At 45.4% G+C, this 18822-nt stretch overlaps 1 protein-coding gene across 10 annotated transcripts in view; it reads left to right on the top strand.

Moving 5' to 3' along the window:
- MAPK10 (mitogen-activated protein kinase 10) overlaps window positions 1-18822 on the top strand; it is a 240606-nt gene that overhangs the window by 163488 nt on the left and 58296 nt on the right. For all 10 annotated transcript variants that reach the window (XM_028743644.2, XM_028743641.2, XM_028743639.2 and 7 more), the window contains 2 exons: window positions 10490-10619; window positions 14595-14653. In XM_028743644.2, coding sequence (XP_028599477.1) covers window positions 10490-10619; window positions 14595-14653 — 189 coding nt within the window. The remainder of the gene's footprint in view (window positions 1-10489; window positions 10620-14594; window positions 14654-18822) is intronic.

Below are 18822 nucleotides of genomic sequence, written 5' to 3'. Positions count from 1 at the left end.
CATGAAAACACATTCTGATGTCTCTTCTGCATTTGAAATCCCGGTAAAGTCCAGGATATATGGCAGTCCTACATATAGTTACATCTTATTTTCCTCCACAGAACCCAAAGTGCTTTACATGGGCTTAGGTAGCCTCTCTTCAAGTGAATCATGGCATTGTCTTCAGCACTTCCCTTGAGACCATTTCCTGGGCTACATCTCTCCCCACTAAAGTTATTTAATGTTCATGCTAAGGTGTCAGCCCTGGATCTGGACTGCATCAGACAGTGGGGACTCATAGGACTGAAACCTATTGGCAATAGTCCTCTACTCACGGAAGACCCACTGAAACAAATGCACATGACTAAGTTATGTCTGTTAATTTCAATGGGTCTATTCTGAGTACGTAAAACTTTGTTGACTACAACCCAAAGTTGAGAAAATTCAGGACCTTGGACAGCTGCACGTTAAACAGCTTCAGGAGATGTTGTCTCTGCAGGGAGCAAGTCATTTATTTCATGAAACACAGCTTGATTATAATAAAACCTCAAAGGTACTATTATTATTTTGTAAAAGTATAATAAATTGCAGTAAATAAATCATCAAAACAAAATAAGGTAGCAAAATCACAAAAGACCTACCCATTCAGTGAATTGACCCACATATGATGGCCAAATGGGACTCATTCACCTCAACCTTCACCCCCTTGAATCATGGTTTCCCTCTCCCTACTATGGGTCTAGCAAGCAGATCCCACTGCTCTAGGGTCATTATACATAAAGCAGGGGTCGACAAACTATGGCCTGGGGGCCGGATGCGGGCCCCCAGTCTCGGAAATCCAGCCCATGGACCCTGCCACCTGCTTGATCAGTCCCCACGTGCTACAGACGCCTCGCCACATGGGGACTGACTTCCGCAACACTGGCATGGCTTCTGGGCGGGCGGCGACACTGGTGCGGCTTTGGATTGGCTGCGGCTGAGGTAAACCCAGTGCGGCCATGGGCATCATGACAGGTGCGTCACGGAGCTTCAGCCGGAGCTTAGTGCGCCTGCTGATGCACAGCTTGGTGCTGCTGCTGGTGGCGCGCTCGGTGGCCATGCTGAAGCAGCTGGAGGGTGAGCTGTGCACCACCTGACCAGCGCTCCGCATGTGCGGCCTGCCCACCGACCTGGCTTTGGACAATGGGCCGCAGCGCATGGTGCACACCGCCTGGCAGCTCTGTGGGGATTGGTCGATGTAGCGGCTGCTGCTCATCAACAATGCCGGTGAGTGGGTGCAGCCGAGACGCACACCTGAGCACGTGCAGAGTGTGTTCCTCCTCCAGGTTCAGAGGCAGCTGTGGGACTGGCTTGCAGTGTATTTATATTTTTCAAAATATAGTCCCCCCCCAAAGTCTGAGGGACAGTGGACCGGCCCCTTGATGAAAACGTTTGCTGACACCTGACATAGAGGGTAGTTGAACTCAAAGGAGCTGCCACAATAATGCCGTCACTCCCTGAAATGCCTATCTTCACACCTTTGGGTCTGAGCATTACCTAACTAAACCTCTGCATTGTATGGCCAGGTTATGATCTTGGTCTGAGACCTGGGTAAATATTGAAAGCCTGAGTTTTGAGTGTAACCGAAGGTGCCCCGAAATTTAGAGGACACCTTCCTCATTCTGTTTCATCCATCAAGGATGGCAAGATGGATACCCCAGAGCTGGCACCTTGCAAGTTTGTGGTTTTGGTGTTCTCTGTTTACCCTCTAAATGATCTGCTTTGATTCCTACAACATAGTGTAGCTAAGGTAATTTCTGTCCTACCAGTGAAATTAGCTTCTTGCACATTGTTAAAGGGTGATAATGCTATGTATATACATCCCATTTGTTGTTGGATTGGGCAAGTTAGGTGTTTAGTTGAAAGTAATATTTGTCCCCATTAAACAGGGCCATTTCAATAGTTATTTACTGTTGTTGTTGTTTTTAAAAAAGACAATTGGAAAGCTAACATTTACCTCATCGAGCCAACCATAAGCATAATTTATTGGGTGCCAGTTTATTTACAGCATTTTTAGTGTCCCCCAGCTGCTAGTGTTTGATAGTAAACTTAAAGGATATTTTTTACAGTTCATATCATAGTAAAGCTACAGTTTTTATGATAAAACTGACTGAGTTATAGTTCTTGCTGTTAAAAAAAATCAGCAGCTATACAGATGCTCGGATAAAGTCACAGTTTAGCAAGAGTATCTACAATAACCCTTCCAAAGAAATTGTTGCACAATTTTATCTGCAAGCTATATTTTTTCTTTTGGTATTTTCAATCTTCCCAGTTCCCTTTGAACAGGTGTGTAAATAGCTACTTGCAATAAGCAGGGCTGCAATCCTAGCTACACTTACTTGGGAGTAAGCCCCATTGAACATGGAGGGACTTCTGAGTAAACGTGTCTAGGATTGCATGTAAGAATGCCTCCAGTCAAGGATAGAATTGGAAGATGGGCAAGTGGACAAGAAGTGGTTCTCTGTTTTATTTTGAGCTGTTCTGCGCATGTATGTATCTAGCTGCAGGCCAGCTAGTCATTTGGATGGGCTGTTAATGCCTATGGAATCAAAAGGCAGCTTTTGATTATTATCTATTGAATTCAACTTTAGCACAAACATATATCAGAGGCTGGGTTGCATAGATCCATGCAGAGTTCAGCATATGATGATAGCACGGTAAGGGTCTACTCACCTAGCAATTTCAGCATGTGGTGACCGTGGGCGAATCCTTGCCTGTGTTGACTTTTAGTTACTACAGGCCCATGGTGAGATTGTGACACCCATCCACCATCCACAGGGAAGGAGCCATAGCTCTGTGGAAGAATCCACGCTGAAGGTCTCAAATTCAATCCTTGGTATCTCCAGGTGAACCATTTTTTCCTAGTTGTATGGAAAACCACTGCTAAGCAGAGTTCATAATACTGGGTTAGATGGACTAGATGTGGCTAAAGCAAGCTGAATGGACACCATAAGTTGTGCACATCATATGATGTTTTGGTGGATGAGCACAGATGTGTAGCAGAGTGATTATTTCGGGGTTGGAGAAACTGTGGCCCTCCAGATGTTGGGACTTCTACACCCATCTGTCCCAGCCAGCATGACAATTGTTCAGGCCATTGGAGACCAACACTTTATTCAATTCCTGGGTTACTTTGTAGATTTTTCAGTTGAAAGGGAGCCCAAGGGTCATCTAGTCCAACCCTCTGCATTGCAGGAATCTCAACTAGAACATCCATGACAGATGGCCATCCAACCTCTGCTTTCAAACCTCCAAGGAAGGAGATTCCACTACCTTCCAAGGGAGCCTGTTTCAGCTCTCACTGTCAGAATGTTCTTCTTGATGTTTACTCAGAATCTCCTTTCTTGTAACTTGAAGCTATTGATTCTTAAGTCTTACCCCTCCAGAGCAGGAGAAAACAAACTTGCTCCATCTTCCACATGACAGCCCTTCAGGTATTTGAATATGGCTATCATATCTCCTCTCTCTCAACTTTACCAGGCTAAACATACCCAACTCCTTCAACCGTTCCTCATCAAGCTTTGTTTCCAGACCCTTGATCATCTTGGTCGCCCTCCTCTGCACACCTTCCAGCTGGTCAATATCCTTCTTAAATTTTGGTGCCCAGAACTGGGCACAGTATTTCAGGTGTGGTCTGACCAAGGCAGAATAGAGCGGTACTATAACTTCTCTTGATCTGGACATTATACTTCTGTTGATGAAGCCTAGAGTAGCATTAGCTTTTTTCTTTTTTTCTTTTTTTTGCTGTTGCATTACACAGTTGATTCATGTGAAGATTGTGGTCTACTAAGACCCCTAAATCCTTTTCACATTTACTACTGACAAGTCACATGTCCCTCATCTTATATGGTTATTCCTGCTTAACTACAGAACCTTACACTTGTCCCTATTGAAATTCATTTTGTTAGTTTGGGCCCAGTTCTCCAATTGGTTAAGGTCATCTTGAATCCCGATTCTGTCCTCTGCGACATTAGCTACCCCTCCCAGTTTGGCGTCATCTGCAAATTGGATGAGCAGTCGCGCAGCGGTAAATTAATCAAGCAGAGTCTTCTTTATAAACAGAATATAACTTTACTGAAGAAAATAAACTTGTCCATAAACAACATAGTTAAAGAGCATACACAGAGTGCTCATAGCAGTGATCTTAGTCTTCACAGAGGCACAGATCTTAGTTACTGATTAACTGGAGTCCTGGAGCCACTCTGTCTGCAACAAGCTATACATTCACATACTGAGCTGAGACTGACTCAGACTCTGAAGACAGACTGAGCCCCAGAGAGATGGCTGGTTACATTTATAGGGAATCCAAGATGAGTCATGAGTCACAGTGATGTGGCCGTTTGCTGTTAACTGTTACAGCTAGCAGGCTTGAAATGATTGTGTAGGCCTTGTAGGCCGTGCTTAGGCCTTGCCTGCTTCTGATCTCAAGAACCTTTGTCTCATGACATGAGCATCCCCTCGGTTCCTTTCTCTATGTTATGTATTGAAGTTCTCACCCTGGCCACCAGGGGTATTGTGTGTATATAGTTTTCACTCAGGTCCACGTAAGTTAATTTAGGCAGGAAACCCTGGGTTGTTATTGTTACAATGTTGACAGCCGGCTGCCTATAAAAGCAGGCCGGCTGAGCTGTTCAGTTCAGTTCAGTTCAGTTCCAGCTTACTTATAAAGAACTACTTGGAGAAATCTCTGTGTTGTCTGCTCTGTCCACCCACAACTTAATACTGGTGACAAAGGTGGGATTGGATGGACATCAGAGCACAGCTAGATTCGCTAAAGACATTGAACAACAATGGGCCCAGGACAGAACTCTATAGCCCTCCCACATGTCACTTTTTTTCCAGGATGATGAGGAACCATTAGTGAGCACACTTTGGAGTCAGTCAGTCAACCAGCTACAAATCCACCTAACAAGTTATCTCATCCAGTCCACATTTTATCAGCTTCTTCGCAAGAATATTATGGGGGCAGTGGCATAGCGTGGGGGGTGCAGGGGGGGCCGGCTGCACCGGGCACAACATCTGGGGGTTAGGGTTAGGGGCGCAAATCCACGGGTTAGGGGGCGCAAATTACTTGCTTTGCCCCGGGTGCTGACAACCCACGCTACGCCACTGTATGGGGGACTTTGCCAAAAGCCTTACTGAAATCAAGATACACTACATCCACAGCATTCCCCTGATCCACCAAGCTTGTAACTCTATCAAAAAAAAAGAAAAAAAGAAAAGAAATGAGATTTCATCTGGCATGACTTGTTTTTGTGAAACCCATGCTGGGTCCTAGTAATCACAGCATCCTTTTCTAACTGCTCACAGACCGACTGTTTAATTATCTGGCAATTAAACAGTTCTGGCATCCTTCCTCAGATAATGGAAATCTTAAGCCAAAAACGAAGCAGCAGAACAACAGAAAAATCAATTTTAACACATTGTTTGCTTAGCTCGTTTTGAAACATAACATATGAGAAGGCAGATTTCATAAATCTTGATCAACTAACATAGTGACTCACAATATTGTATTTAGAATCTATTTTAAATTGCTCCACTCATTTCTGTTCAACTATGTGCAAATATGATGTGTGGACAGACCCCTGTACAAAGGAATGCAGAATACGAAGGGAGATGAGGGAAATGTAGACAGGGGTACATTTGATATGTATTGATTTCAGGTGCAAGTATAGTGGGGTCTCATTACTTAGTGTTTGTGCCAAAGCCTTGATGGGAAAGTGAATTTTGATGTTGGTTTAAAGGAAGAGAGGTGATGCTATGTGCAATGAGGAGGATGATAAGAGTTCATTGTCAAGAGTAATATTGTCTCAAATACTTTATGTATCTAATGATTAGATACCTGAGCAAAATAATATAGTCCAAAAAAGGATAGATGATAGATAGATGATAGATAGATAGATAGATAGATAGATAGATATAACTATATAAAGGTACACACCCACCCATTGTGTTACATGTTAATATGGATGCTATATGGACAAAGTATTCTTGGGGTATGTGGTTGGGATAAAAAACCAATTTATAAGCAGGGAAAAGAAAATCTTAGAAGTTGCCAGTTGCCGGCAGGAGCTGTCAGAATTCATTAGGCGTCCCCACCGGTTTTCTATTGGCTTTGTTATTTGGTTTCCGATATTTGTCTTCAGCTGTGTACTCACACAGCAGGGATCGTGTGTGTGTGCGTGTGGTAGAAGATTCCCCCGGCAGCCTGCAGGCAAACTGCAGCAAAATCAAAATGAACCAATGTGGGCAAGTGGAGAGGGCCAAAGGAAGGAGAGGAGGGGAAGCGATAGCAGCTATTCTGATTATTTTAGGCACGGGGGAATTCCAATAAAGTAGAAAGTGGGGAGGCAGGGGTGTCTGACCTTGGCAACAAAATGGACATTCTGGTGAGGGGCACTGAACCCCCATCCTACCAATAGCTGACCTCCTTGCAGCTCCTCTTCTTACCAGCAGAAGTCAGTTCCAGGATTCAGCTGTCAGTTCTCAGCTGTGTCTCATTCAGCTATGCTCTTCACACCCATTTCCAGGTATGCCAGGTTTGATGAGTTTTCCAGGGTGTCCAAAGGATGGGGAAAGGCCCCCACCCATCATTCACAGCTCTTTCTTCATCCTCTCCTCCTGCCCCAGCTGTTTTATAAATGTTCTGCTTCTTAGCTTTCACAGCATCTGCATCTTTGTACTGGATGTATTCACTAGATGATTCATCAAAGGGTAGCATGGGCCTCTCATCCTTGTGCACTGGCTAAGAGACATGTGGGAATGTTCAGGGAGGCAGGAGAGGATATATTGTTTATTAGTATCCTTCTACCTTGCACTAGTAAGTTCCTTGACGTAGCAGAGTTTCACATTCCCCCTTTAAATGCACAGTGAGTAGCTCGTTGCAGGCTTGTGTAAGCCTCTCACTATTAGGTTCCTGGTAAGTTCCCTTATATCCCTCTTAAAGAATAAACACCGCACAATCTTGTGTATATAAAAGTAGTTTACTCACATTCAGTTCACAGATGGATCCCTGAAGGCAGACTTATTTACAAGTATATACATGTTGAGCTGTCCCATATGGGGATAATCCCAGTGTTCTCCATTGGCTGGAAGCCAACAGAGCATCTCTAGTGAAAAGCTGCTCCAATGACCGAGGAAGTCAGAGAGAGAGAGAGAGAGAGAGAGAGAGAGAGAGAGAGAGTGTTCTGTGTGCCTTGTCACTTTTGTTACCTGGACAGGTAAGCTCATGCCCACCTCTAGTCACATGCAAAGGAAGTATGCCCCAGCCAGGAGGAAACAGGAAGTTTTTGATTGGCTGGACCAAACATCCCCCCACATGTCCACTCTAGGAAAACAAGGAATGTTGTGCTTGACTGCCACTTACATATCACATCCCACAAGCCAGAGGCTGGTTTGTACCTCTGGCCAGGCAGCTCCCTAACCAAGTACCTAGAGGAATGGAGAGGCAACACAAACTCACCCACTTCCTTCAAGCATTAGCACGTCAGTCCTTCCCTCTCTAGCTGCTGGTGAGTGAAGATTTCTGCCCAAGACCTTGGGGAGCTCTTGTCAGTCAGAGGAGATAATATTCAGTGCTGTATCTCACTTCCTAAGATTAGCAGCTTCCAGGATACCTTCAAAGGTAGCGCCATGTAAAGCGCATTGCAGTCCAACTGTAAGGGTAAAGGTAAAGGGACCCCTGACCATTAGGTCCAGTCGTGGCTGACTCTGGGGTTGCGGCGCTCATCTCGCTTTATTGGCCAAGGGAGCCGGCATACAGCTTCTGGGTCATGTGGCCAGCATGACTAAGCCGCTTCTGGCGAACCACAGCAGCGCACAGAAACGCTGTTTACCTTCCTGCCGGAGCGGTACCTATTTATCTACTTGCACTTTGACGTGCTTTTGAACTGCTAGGTTGGCAGGAGCAGGGACCGAGCAACGGGAGCTCACCCTGTTGCAGGGAATTGAACCGCCGACCTTCTGATTGGCAAGTCCTAGGCTCTGTGGTTTAACCCACAGCGCCACCCACGTCCCTTCTACTGTAAGGTTAAGGTACCCCTGCCCGTACGGGCCAGTCTTGACAGACTCTAGGGTTGTGCGCCCATCTCACTCTATAGGCCGGGGGCCAGCGCTGTCCGAAGACACTTCCGGGTCACGTGGCCAGCGTGACAAGCTGCATCTGGCGAGCCAGCGCAGCATACGGAACGCTGTTTACCTTCCCGGCAGTAAGCGGTCCCTATTTATCTACTTGTACCCGAAGGTGCTTTCGAACTGCTAGGTTGGCAGGCGCTGGGACCGAACAACGGGAGCGCACCCCGCCGCGGGGATTCGAACCGCCGACCTTTCGATCAGCAAGTCCTAGGTGCTGAGGCTTTAACCCACAGCGCCACCTGCTGTAACTGTAAGGTTACTAGAGCATTAATTACCTGGGCCTCCGGTGAATGCACTGAATGAATAACCCCAAGCTGTGCATTTGTTCCTTTAGGGGAAGTGCAACCCCATCCACACCAGGCTGCCTCCCTGGATCTGAAAACCACCTCCCGACATTGCCTCTGTCTTGCTGGGATTCAGGGCTCATCCATACTTCTGCTTGCCCTGCCAGGAAAACCAATTGCTTACCTTTGAATCAGAGCAAACATCAGTTGGGTTTTCTCCAGATTGACATTTGCTCCAATTTAGTACTAAACAGCTGGTTTTATGCGGGAAAGGGGCAGGGCAAAGGCTAAATTGCTTGGACCCATGCTTTCTAGTCATGGAACAAGTGATAGTATGGATGAGCCCTAAGTTTATTGGCCCTCACCCAGCTCATCACTGCCTCTGGACACTGGTCCAGCAACCTGTCCATGCAGTGGCCATCCTGATGCCTATGGGAAGCCCAAAAGGACCTGAGCATCTCTACTGACTTTTGGTCCATAGCAAACTGACATTCAGAGGCATTTACCTCCCCCAGTGCAAGTACAGCAGAGCCAGCATGGCAGGTAGCTATTGATAGCCTCATCCTCCACGAATTTGTAGGAATTTGAATGAAAATGGTACATAGCTTGTCTGCAGGGAGGATCTGAATAAAACCACTTGTGGGGGGGACTTAATCTTTCTCAGACACAAACATACCATAATCAGCTTCTTTTTAAGCAGGGGTAGGGAATCATTGCCCCCTCCCCTAATTAGATCTGACATAAGTACTAGTTTGAGACCTTTCTCCTCAAACCGCACCACCTGCCCTATATCTGATGTAGCTGCGGAGGAGCAACCAGAAACTTAACGTGAGTTCCTTAGGGCAGTGGAAGGGGGCAGGGGCTTGCTGTCAGCACCAAAAGCAAGTCCTACCCACCTGTCAAAATGGCCCACAGATGGGTTAGGGATGTTGAAATCTGGCTGTCCAGGCAGAAAAGGTTCACCACCCCTGTTTCTAGCAAACAGAGCTGTCAGGTTTGTGTAATTTTTATTTTAGAGGTGCCTTATTCACTCATTTCCCCCTCCCTCCTGGTGCAAATTAATTATTAAACATAGCTGGCATGCTCTTTTCATCATGATGGAATCTGCAATGAAGGGGGGGGGAGACACATTATTCAATTAATCCCAACCGTGCTTCTGCAGAGTAGGTAAAAGCCTCTATTATTATTGCATTATATTGCTTTGCAAAAAAAATCAAAGACATGAAGCAATCGTGGCATGGAGCAGGTAGAAACAGCCTCCCAGTTTTGTTAAACTAAGCTGTGACTCATGTGTACTTCCAGATACGGCATGCAAAAGCAGATAAGCTCTCCGGCGAGACTGAATTTAGGAGCAGATAAATTAAAAGTAGCTAGATCTGGGGCTAAAGAAGGACCATCAAGGAGAAATATTCTCAGGTGCTATACCAATAAAGTTTATTCCTTCTTTCCCTTTATGAGGCACCATTTACTTGCACCACCGTAAGCAGCCTAAAGGAAAGTTAAAACAATTAGCACAATAAAATAATATTAAAAATAAAATAAGAACAAGTGGTATATTAAAAGTAGAAGGAGAGAACAGAAAACGTGCACACAGAGGTCAATAGCTTAAAAGACATGGCAGATTTGGTTTTTTAAAAAATGTATTCTAGCTGAGTCAAAGAAATGGATCAAGTGGGTTCCTCTAGAAAGGAAGTTTGACAGAAGAGGAGCCACCACCGAGAAGACACTGCTCCTACTCAGAATCGTGGTGGCTGGTCATGATGCCTTTACCTTCTTGTGAAGTAAATCACAAGTACTCGGGCTTAACTAGTGTAACCACTGAAATCAACTGTTGATTCCAGCTTCTGTGAACAATGTTGCTTGTGCTTGACTCTCATAAGCTGGATTCCTTAATATTTATTACGCTAAAGCTAAAAGATTGCTGGAAAGAGATTAGGGCCATTTAAGAAATGCATACTTTGACTGAAACAAAAGAAGAATCTTTGAAACAAATTAACACTAGCAATGAACTTAATGATGTAATAGTTGTATTCTTGTCCTTTTCATTTTCCCAGTGCTGCATATGATGCTGTTCTCGACAGAAATGTGGCCATTAAGAAGCTCAGCAGGCCGTTTCAAAACCAGACACATGCGAAGCGAGCTTACAGGGAGCTAGTCCTCATGAAGTGTGTGAATCACAAAAATGTGAGTTTTTCTTTCGGTGGTGGGATTGAAAAGCATGAACATTTGACACTGCAAACCGAGAGAGAGAGAGTGTTATGCCCTGGTTAATTTAAAAACAAGATTATGTTTTGCTTGTCGTTCCAGGGAATTACTCCATTGATAGTTGTGCAGCGTCTGCATGAATTTGGGAGGTGTGGGTGTGATCAGAGCTGGATTATTCCCTTCCCAAAAGTAGGTGTCAGGGAAAGGGCAAAAGTTTAGCTGCGCTCGCTATTTGCTGGCAAAAGAGAGTTGAGTCTCTGAGCCTCGGATCAGCATATTTGATTATGCTGTCACTATGGAGATCTCCTCCTATTTAAATCCCATGAAAGTCCTGTGGAGGAAGAGTGGAAAACCAATTCAGTTTCCATTCTCTTGTGCAGCAATAGATCAATTGTGTGCTTATTATCCCGTCCACAGCGACATAACTGGTATATGCTAATACTGGATAACATTTGTGCTTATGTGAATAGCATCAGGATTAAGGTCAAGGTCGGAACTCAGTGACGTGGGGTAAAGCAGTAGAGGAATGAACCTTGTGTTCTCTTTCAAGTGGATTTTTTTTATTTTTAGTTTTATCCTTTTCTTTCGTACACTTTTCTTTTTGCAGCCTCCTCGCCAAATGGTGAACGGCACAGTTCTCTTCCAGCACAGATCAGACCATCTCTCTTCCCCCTCCCTCCACAAGACATTTTCCTACAAGATTGGTTCACGCAGCTATTCTTAGTGTAGCAAAGCATGAGGTGCTTTTAGTTGTGGCGGGGTAGAAATTAACATTAAAATAAAATACAAATTATTATTATTATTATTATTATTATTATTATTATTATTATTATTATTATTGTTATTATTATTAATACCCAGCCCATCTGGCTGGGCTTCCCCAGCCACTCTGGGTGACTTCCAAAAGAATATTAAAATACTATAATACATCAAACATTAAAAGCTTCCCGAAACAGGGCTGCCTTCAGATGTCTTCTAAAAGCCTGGTAGTTGTTGTTCATTTCCCATTTAAATCCCAAATACAAAATTTAAAATTTAGGTTTTGAAAATGAACCTCAGTTCTGAATTCTTCAGGCTTCATCATTTTAGAAGCTGCCAAACAGGAAATGTCAGAAACTCCTCAGAGCGGGAATTTTAGCTCTGCGTGGGGACTAGAGGTCTGCTAAAAACTCTCAGCATCCTTCAAAGAACTGCAGTTCCCAGAATTCTTTAGGGGAAGCCATGACTGTTTAAAGTAGAATCACAGTGCTTTAAATATATGGTGTGAATGTGACCTGGGTCAGTTGGAAGGATCAGAAGCAAGCATGTAGTCCAGTTCAGGGAGAAATCAAGAGCAAACAGAGATCAGAAGAGTCAGAGGGTAGCAATGTGCTACCTTGTCTGAAGGGCCGTCAAAGATGCTCTCTCATCTTCCAGGCTCAGATGTTGCCAGTTTGTTCTTTCAATTAACGTTTTAATAACGTGCTTTCAAATTTTATACATTTCAGACGCTTAAGTCCGCATTTCCCCCCTTCACTTGTAATTACCACAGAGTGCCTAAGAGGCTAACATTTACAGTGAATCAAATATATATATGTCATAGCTGCAGATAATTTGGTTCACATTGGCAATAGTTATTTAAAATGGTGGTTTTCGACTTCCTTCCATGTATGCTCAGCTTCCCACAGGGAAGGCTGGGAAACAGATTCCCTAAGTACAGTCATACCTCGGGTTACAGATGCTTCAGGTTGCATTTTTTCGGGTTAGGGACCGCCGAAACCCGGAAGTACTGGAATGGGATACTTCTGGGTTTTGGTGGTTGTGCATGCGCAGAAGTGCTAAATCACGCTTTGCGCATGTGCAGAAGCACCAAATCGCAACCCGCGTGTGCGCAGATGCGCAGACACAGGTTGCGAATGTGCATCCCACACGGATAACGTTTGCAACCTGAGCATCCACTGTAATGTGGTGAGGAACTGCAGGTCTGAGGCCCCAACGTGTCTCTCCTGGCCTCTCTGCCCAGCCCTCAGAACTGTGCTAAGCCCCATCATTGCTCTGCACTCTCCTCTCATGATTTTTGCCAGGCTGGAATGTGACCTTGAACTAGGATAATTCCACTTTCTCGCCAGGATGGAGAGTGTGAGGTGTGTCTGGCCACACCGACTTTTGCCACGCTCACTACTACGTGGCCCTCTGGCTGTAAAAAATGGGTTCCACCTACTCCCTAACACTTATTGGCTTATTGAACTGAGCCAGGAGGCAGGGGGACCTTGTAGCGCCAGGATCCTTGGCAGCAATGGATTATTCAGCAATCTTGAAAAGAGAAAGGAGCAAAGCTGGAAAGAATCGCAGAGTTGGAAGGCCATCTACTCCAATCCCCCTTGCAATGTAGGAAGAGGGGTAGTGCTGCAGATGGGGAGATGAAGGAATGAAAGGAAGACTCGATTTTCTAGATAAAGTTAGGGCAAGAGAGCAGTGGGAACCCATAACAGGAGAGGGATGGAACTCTTTGCAGCAGAAGTAGTGGGCAGAGACATGTGTAAGCATATTTACAACATTTATTCGGCAGCAGGCCAAAGGAAAAACATGTCTGCTTCCCTTTGTGTCCAAGCACAACAGCAGTATAGCAAAAGCAATATACAAATGGAAGTTCCCAGCAAGCTGTGCTGGAATGTAAACAGGCATGTGACACACAACAGTCATGCCTGTTCCTTTTAAGGTGGAACGGAACTATATCCTAACAGGTAGCTGTCCACCAATGAGATGGCAGAAGATAAAGCATTCATGAAATATATTGCAAAATAGACATCTTGTGGCACTTTTTAAAATGCCTATGGGAGCCAGTGTGGTGTAGTGGTTAAGAGCGGTAGTCACGTAATCTGGGTAACCGGGTTCGCGTCTCCGCTCCTCCACATGCAGCTGCTGGGTGACCTTGGGCCAGTCACACTTCTGTGAAGTCTCTCAGCCCCACTCACCTCACAGAGTGTTTGTTGTGGGGGAAGAAGGGAAAGGAGAATGTTAGCCGCTTTGAGACTCCTGAAGGGGAGTGAAAGGCGGGATATCAAATCCAAACTCCTCCTCTTCTTCTTCTTCTTCTTCTTCTTCTTCTTCTTCTTCTTCTTCTTCTTCTTCTTCCATGAGTTTACACCGGTGTGCGAAGCCAGTTCAGAGCAGTTTCCGCCAACTGTTCAATAGAGCAAAGCAAGAACGCAGACGGCTGTATTTGAACCATATCCTGTATTAATTCAAAGTTACTCCCAGCCTCTAGCACTGCCAATGATCAGCTTCATTTTGACAACTGCATCTCTAAAGGGCTGGTGTGTGCAGAATACATTTAGTTGGGCTGGGGTACATCCTTCAGCCTTGCAGGAGGCACTAACTAAAGGGAGGGACAATAGCAGCTTTTAAGTGCAACCTATACAACTGCCAAAGAGTGGCAGCAGTAGCAGTGGATCACAGTAACATCCTGCACCCCTAAAAAAGCAAAAACAAAGAAACCATTTGCTTTTAATATGTAAGTTGTTGTTTCTCTGAAGCCTCAACACCTGTCTGTCCTTCCCTGGCAAGCATCATTAATATACCACTGACGCCTCGTGGCTTAGCAAATTTTACATGTTTGTTTCCAGCGAGGCTGAACATTCAGCTGTGAACTCCCAGTTTAGAGGGAGAATTTGCTCCGCTTTTGTTTGAATCAAACGCAGGCAATCACAGTCTTCTCAAAACAATGTCTTTCTTTGCAACATATGCCTTCGTGATCTGCTGCTTATGGGTTGTTGTTGTGTTATATATATATATATATATATATATATATATATATATATATATATATGCACACTTGTAGCAAGATGGATTGGTGTAAACTGAACAGTTTTAAAGAGCAATTTCAGTAGAGCAATCTGTCATAATCTGATCAACTGCTAATGTTTCATTATCATTCTTTCCCGCTCTCTCCTTCTCTCCCTCCCTGCTTTTCAGATTATCAGTTTATTAAATGTCTTCACACCACAGAAATCTCTGGAGGAGTTCCAGGATGTGTAAGTAACGTGGACAAAAGCAAAACCTAAATCTTTGCCATTTGCGGGAGGGGGAGAGGATTGAGGGAGAAGTGGGCATTGTACTCTCTAGTGAACAATCTGCTCTCCTCTATATCAGAGGGCGATGTTGCGCACGGGCAGCCGAGCCTCATAGTCTTCCGGCGTGGGGGTGGGGAGAGGTACGCTACCTCCCCCCATGCCATTGCCGGCTGCATCAGCGGTGATGCGAGGCAGCCCCAGCCTATCAGCTGGCAAAGCGGGTATGGCCACGGGCCATTTAAACTTGGTGTGGCCAGCTGGCTCCCTCTTCCTTGCCTCTTTGGTATTGGGTAAGCCTTCGTTTGAGGGACGCAGGTGGCGTTGTGGGTTAAACCACTGAGCCTAGGGCTTGCCAATCAGAAGGTCAGCGGTTCGAATCCCCGCGATGGGGTGAGCTCCCGTTGCTCAGTCCCTGCTCCTGCCAACCTAGCAGTTCGAAAGCACGTCAAAGTGCAAGTAGATCAATAGGTACCACTCTGGCAGGAAGGTAAACGGCGTTTCTGTGCGCTGCTCTGGTTCGCCAGAAGCGGCTTAGTCATGCTGGCCACATGACCCGGAAGCTGTACGCCGGCTCCCTTGGCCAATAAAGCGAGGTGAGCACCGCAACCCCAGAGTCGTCCGTGACTGGACCTAATGGCCAGGGGTACCTTTAAGCCTTCATTTGGCTGGAAGGGAGGTTGTTGCCTCACCTGCCCCTCCTCAGTAAGGGTATCCTGTTATAGGCATCCGGGGTGTGAATACTGTCTGAAGCCTGGGCGTGGGCTGGGGCCATGTCACAGCCCCTACGGGGACCCCTCGGGGTGCCACTATCTGACGTAAGTTGTAGGGCACCCCTGTCAGTGGTTTACCCTTCCGTGGACTCCCTGCCAGGAGTCAAGATATAGCCTGGCTTCACCCCAATGCCTAAGCCAAACCGCTCACATCTGCAAGCAATAAAGTTGTGGCCTATTTGAACCCATAAACCAAATATTCCCTGTCAGTGTGATTTATTGTTCTCCTGAGAACTTTGTGGCTCGGGTGCCTTGGGGGTGCAACTAAAACTCTGGAATAGCTGAATGGAAAGTGCTCCTTCTCCTCAGAAATTGCCTCATGTCCAGCACTCCATAAGGCAGTGACCTGATGGAACCAACCTTTTCCCCCATTTCTTTGTGTCATTCCTGTATTTTGTACCTACAAGGGGAGCAGGGGAGAAAAGAAGAAGCGAATGACCAGCAATTATGTGTGCTGGTTTTATATTATGGAAAAAATAAAATGAAATAATGTGTTTTGAAAAAAGGTGCAAATGATTTAAAAAAAAGAATCAGAAAAAGTCAAGATCAGAAAACTCACGACTATCTGCCTACTGCTTTTAGGTATGTCAGAAAGCACTTCCCACCTCAATTTAGAAGTGTAGAAACCGAAAGTATACGCAGAGCATCATAACGGAGGTGCTTGAGAAAATGCAGGATGTGGGGTTGTGGTCGTGAGGAGGGTCTGAACATGTTCAGACATGCAAAGGAATCTGAACGGCTCTAAGCAGCTCCTTTTGATTCCTTTGGGTTGATAGCTTTCTCAAGCAGCACCTGTTACCTCAGAACTCCCTGAGGTGTGCAGGCTTCTGAAAGGTGCGTAAAACACTGAAATCATCTCCTTATTTTTGTGGGGTTTTTTTTTTAAGGAGGCGAAACATTTCCTCCCTCTTCCATATTTATTTTCCGATAACCTATGACTCTGTAAAAATTATTTGCCTGGGGGCAAAGCAGAGAATTGCTAGTATTTCCACTGAGCATTGTCCGCTGTTGCTTGGCATGTAAGGAGAACCTGACCTGAATAATATTTAAGGTAATCAGAAGTGTTTGTAGTTGGCCAAACTCTCCTCATTCTGCCCCCCCTTTAACAATTTCCTTCACTATACACTATACACAGTTTGTGTCCTATAACGCAAGGGCAAAATCTTGGCAGGGGAACCAACTGTCCTCGTCACACTGTGATATGTCAGTGTTTTTGAAACTCTCTTCTGCGATGCCCTTGGCAATTGCAGAAGCCCCTGGGAAAACTAAATCTCCCATAATCCCTTGTGCCTTGGCACACAGTTACTCAGTGTGGTGAGGCAATGGAGGGCAGGGATGGAGAAGAAAACTCTTGCTATGCTCCTTCTACTCTTCTTTTCACCATCCAGTTCCCTGTGAGGAAAGAGGAGTTGTTTGGGGCATGGCAGGGGATGGATTTGGGGGATGAGGGAGAGCAGCAGAAATGGGTGAGCAATTCCTCAAAGTCTTTCAAATTGGCTAAGAAAAATTACAATGGGATATTTGATTGGGGGGGGGAGCATTTTGAGTAATTTCCAAGCTAATGTGAGGCAAATTTCAGAGGTTTCCCCCATAGCTAGTAGCAGCTACCACTGGGATGCAAATGAAAGGTCCAGCAAAGTTTAGAATTTAGAATTCCCTAGCCAATCCCATTCCAGGATTTCCAGTGTTGGCATAACAAGCCAGCACTGTTTTTATTTCATTTTGTTGTATCTGCATAATAATTATCGATCAACTCCCCCTCTGCAATTATTTATTGAAGGTTTCTTGACTGTCTGCAGTGCAATCAGTGCGATATGCAGTCCCTCTCTGCAAGGCTGGCAATTTACAACAGGCAGGCAAGATGGAGGATGGGTCAGACACTCCTAATATGGAGCTGAGGATAAGCAAATAAAAGACATAGTGAAAGAGGAGCGGCTAAGTTGGAGCTAGGGTGGTCCAGGAAAAGCCTTTGTTTCGGATGTAGACAAAGCTCAGTGGCAGAACACACACCCTGCGATCTCTGGCATCTGCAATCAAAAGGATTGCCGGTAGCGGAACCCATGAAGGTCAGAGAAGACTGTACTGAATTCTGGTCTGACATACTGCATGGTGACCTCCTTAGAACAGAAGAGGAACCAATAGCACATATAGTCCAGCTTCCTGTTCATACAGGGGCGAACCAGAAGCAGGACCTTAGCTCAAGGGCACTCTCCCCACCTGCGGTTTCTAGAAACTGGTCTTCAGAAGCATAGCTGCCCCCAAATATGAAGGCAGGCAGCACGCCATCACACAAAGAGGTCTTCAGGAGGGGCAGGAGAAAGAGAGGCCTCCTGACAAGAGTGTGCAAGGCTGTGGTCTACATGCAGAATGTATGCCCCTTACCACGCTAGTTACTGAAGAATGAAATGATGCTGGTGAGAGAGAAAAAGGATGCTTACATTAAATGTGTCATTTAGTGACATCTCACCCACTCCCTACTCTCAGCTGCATCACGATTCTACAATTTTTTTTTTTTTTTGGGGGGGGGGTGTCCAGCAAAATGAATTCTGATGGACACATCAGATACAAGAGCATTGCTGTATCTCAGGCATGGGCAAACTCGGCCCTCTAGATGTTTTGAGACTACAGCTCCCATTATCCCTGACCACTGGTCCTGTTATTGAAATTGAAATACTTTATTGTCACTTGTACAGCTTGTATACAGTGAGGTTACACGAGCACCCCCCACTCAGCTCTCTTACTCTTAATTCCCCTCGTTTACTGACGCACGCCCACCAAACCCGAAAGTCAGTTGCCCTGTTGTTATCTTTGCATTCAGCAGCCTAACAGCCCACGGATAGAAGCTGTTCTTTACCCTGTTGGTGCGACTAATCATGCTTCTGTATCTTCTGCCTGAGGGCAGGAGATCAAGAAAGTGCCGGCCAGTGTGTGAATCATCCCTGAGAATTTTCCTCACTCTCCTGAGGCAACATTCTTCCACTATTTCATCCAGCGGATTCACGGGACAGCCCATAATATCTTGTGCTGTATTCACCACCCTTATCAGTTGATGTCAAACCAGCGTACCACACCATGATGCAGTATGAAAGGACACTTTCTATTGTGGACCGGTAGAAGGAGATCATCAAATGTTGATTGACATCGTTCTTTCGCAATACTCTGAGGTTGTACTGATTTTCCAAGTAAGGTCTTCACTGAGATAAACTCCTAGGGATTTAAAGGAAGAGACTCTCTCCACACAGCCCTCCCCGATGTACAGGGATGATGTAGCTAGGGATGATGGGTGTTGTAGTCCCAAAACATCTGGAGGGACGAGTTTGCTTATGCCTGCTGTATCTGATCCATGATGAGTGCTGATTA

This window comes from Podarcis muralis, chromosome 9 (genome assembly GCF_964188315.1).
Source record: "Podarcis muralis chromosome 9, rPodMur119.hap1.1, whole genome shotgun sequence".
In the NCBI taxonomy this organism is placed as follows: Eukaryota; Metazoa; Chordata; class Lepidosauria; order Squamata; family Lacertidae; genus Podarcis; species Podarcis muralis.
The sequence above is the reverse complement of the archived record's forward strand: the minus strand, read 5'-3'. Positions and strand labels throughout refer to the sequence as shown.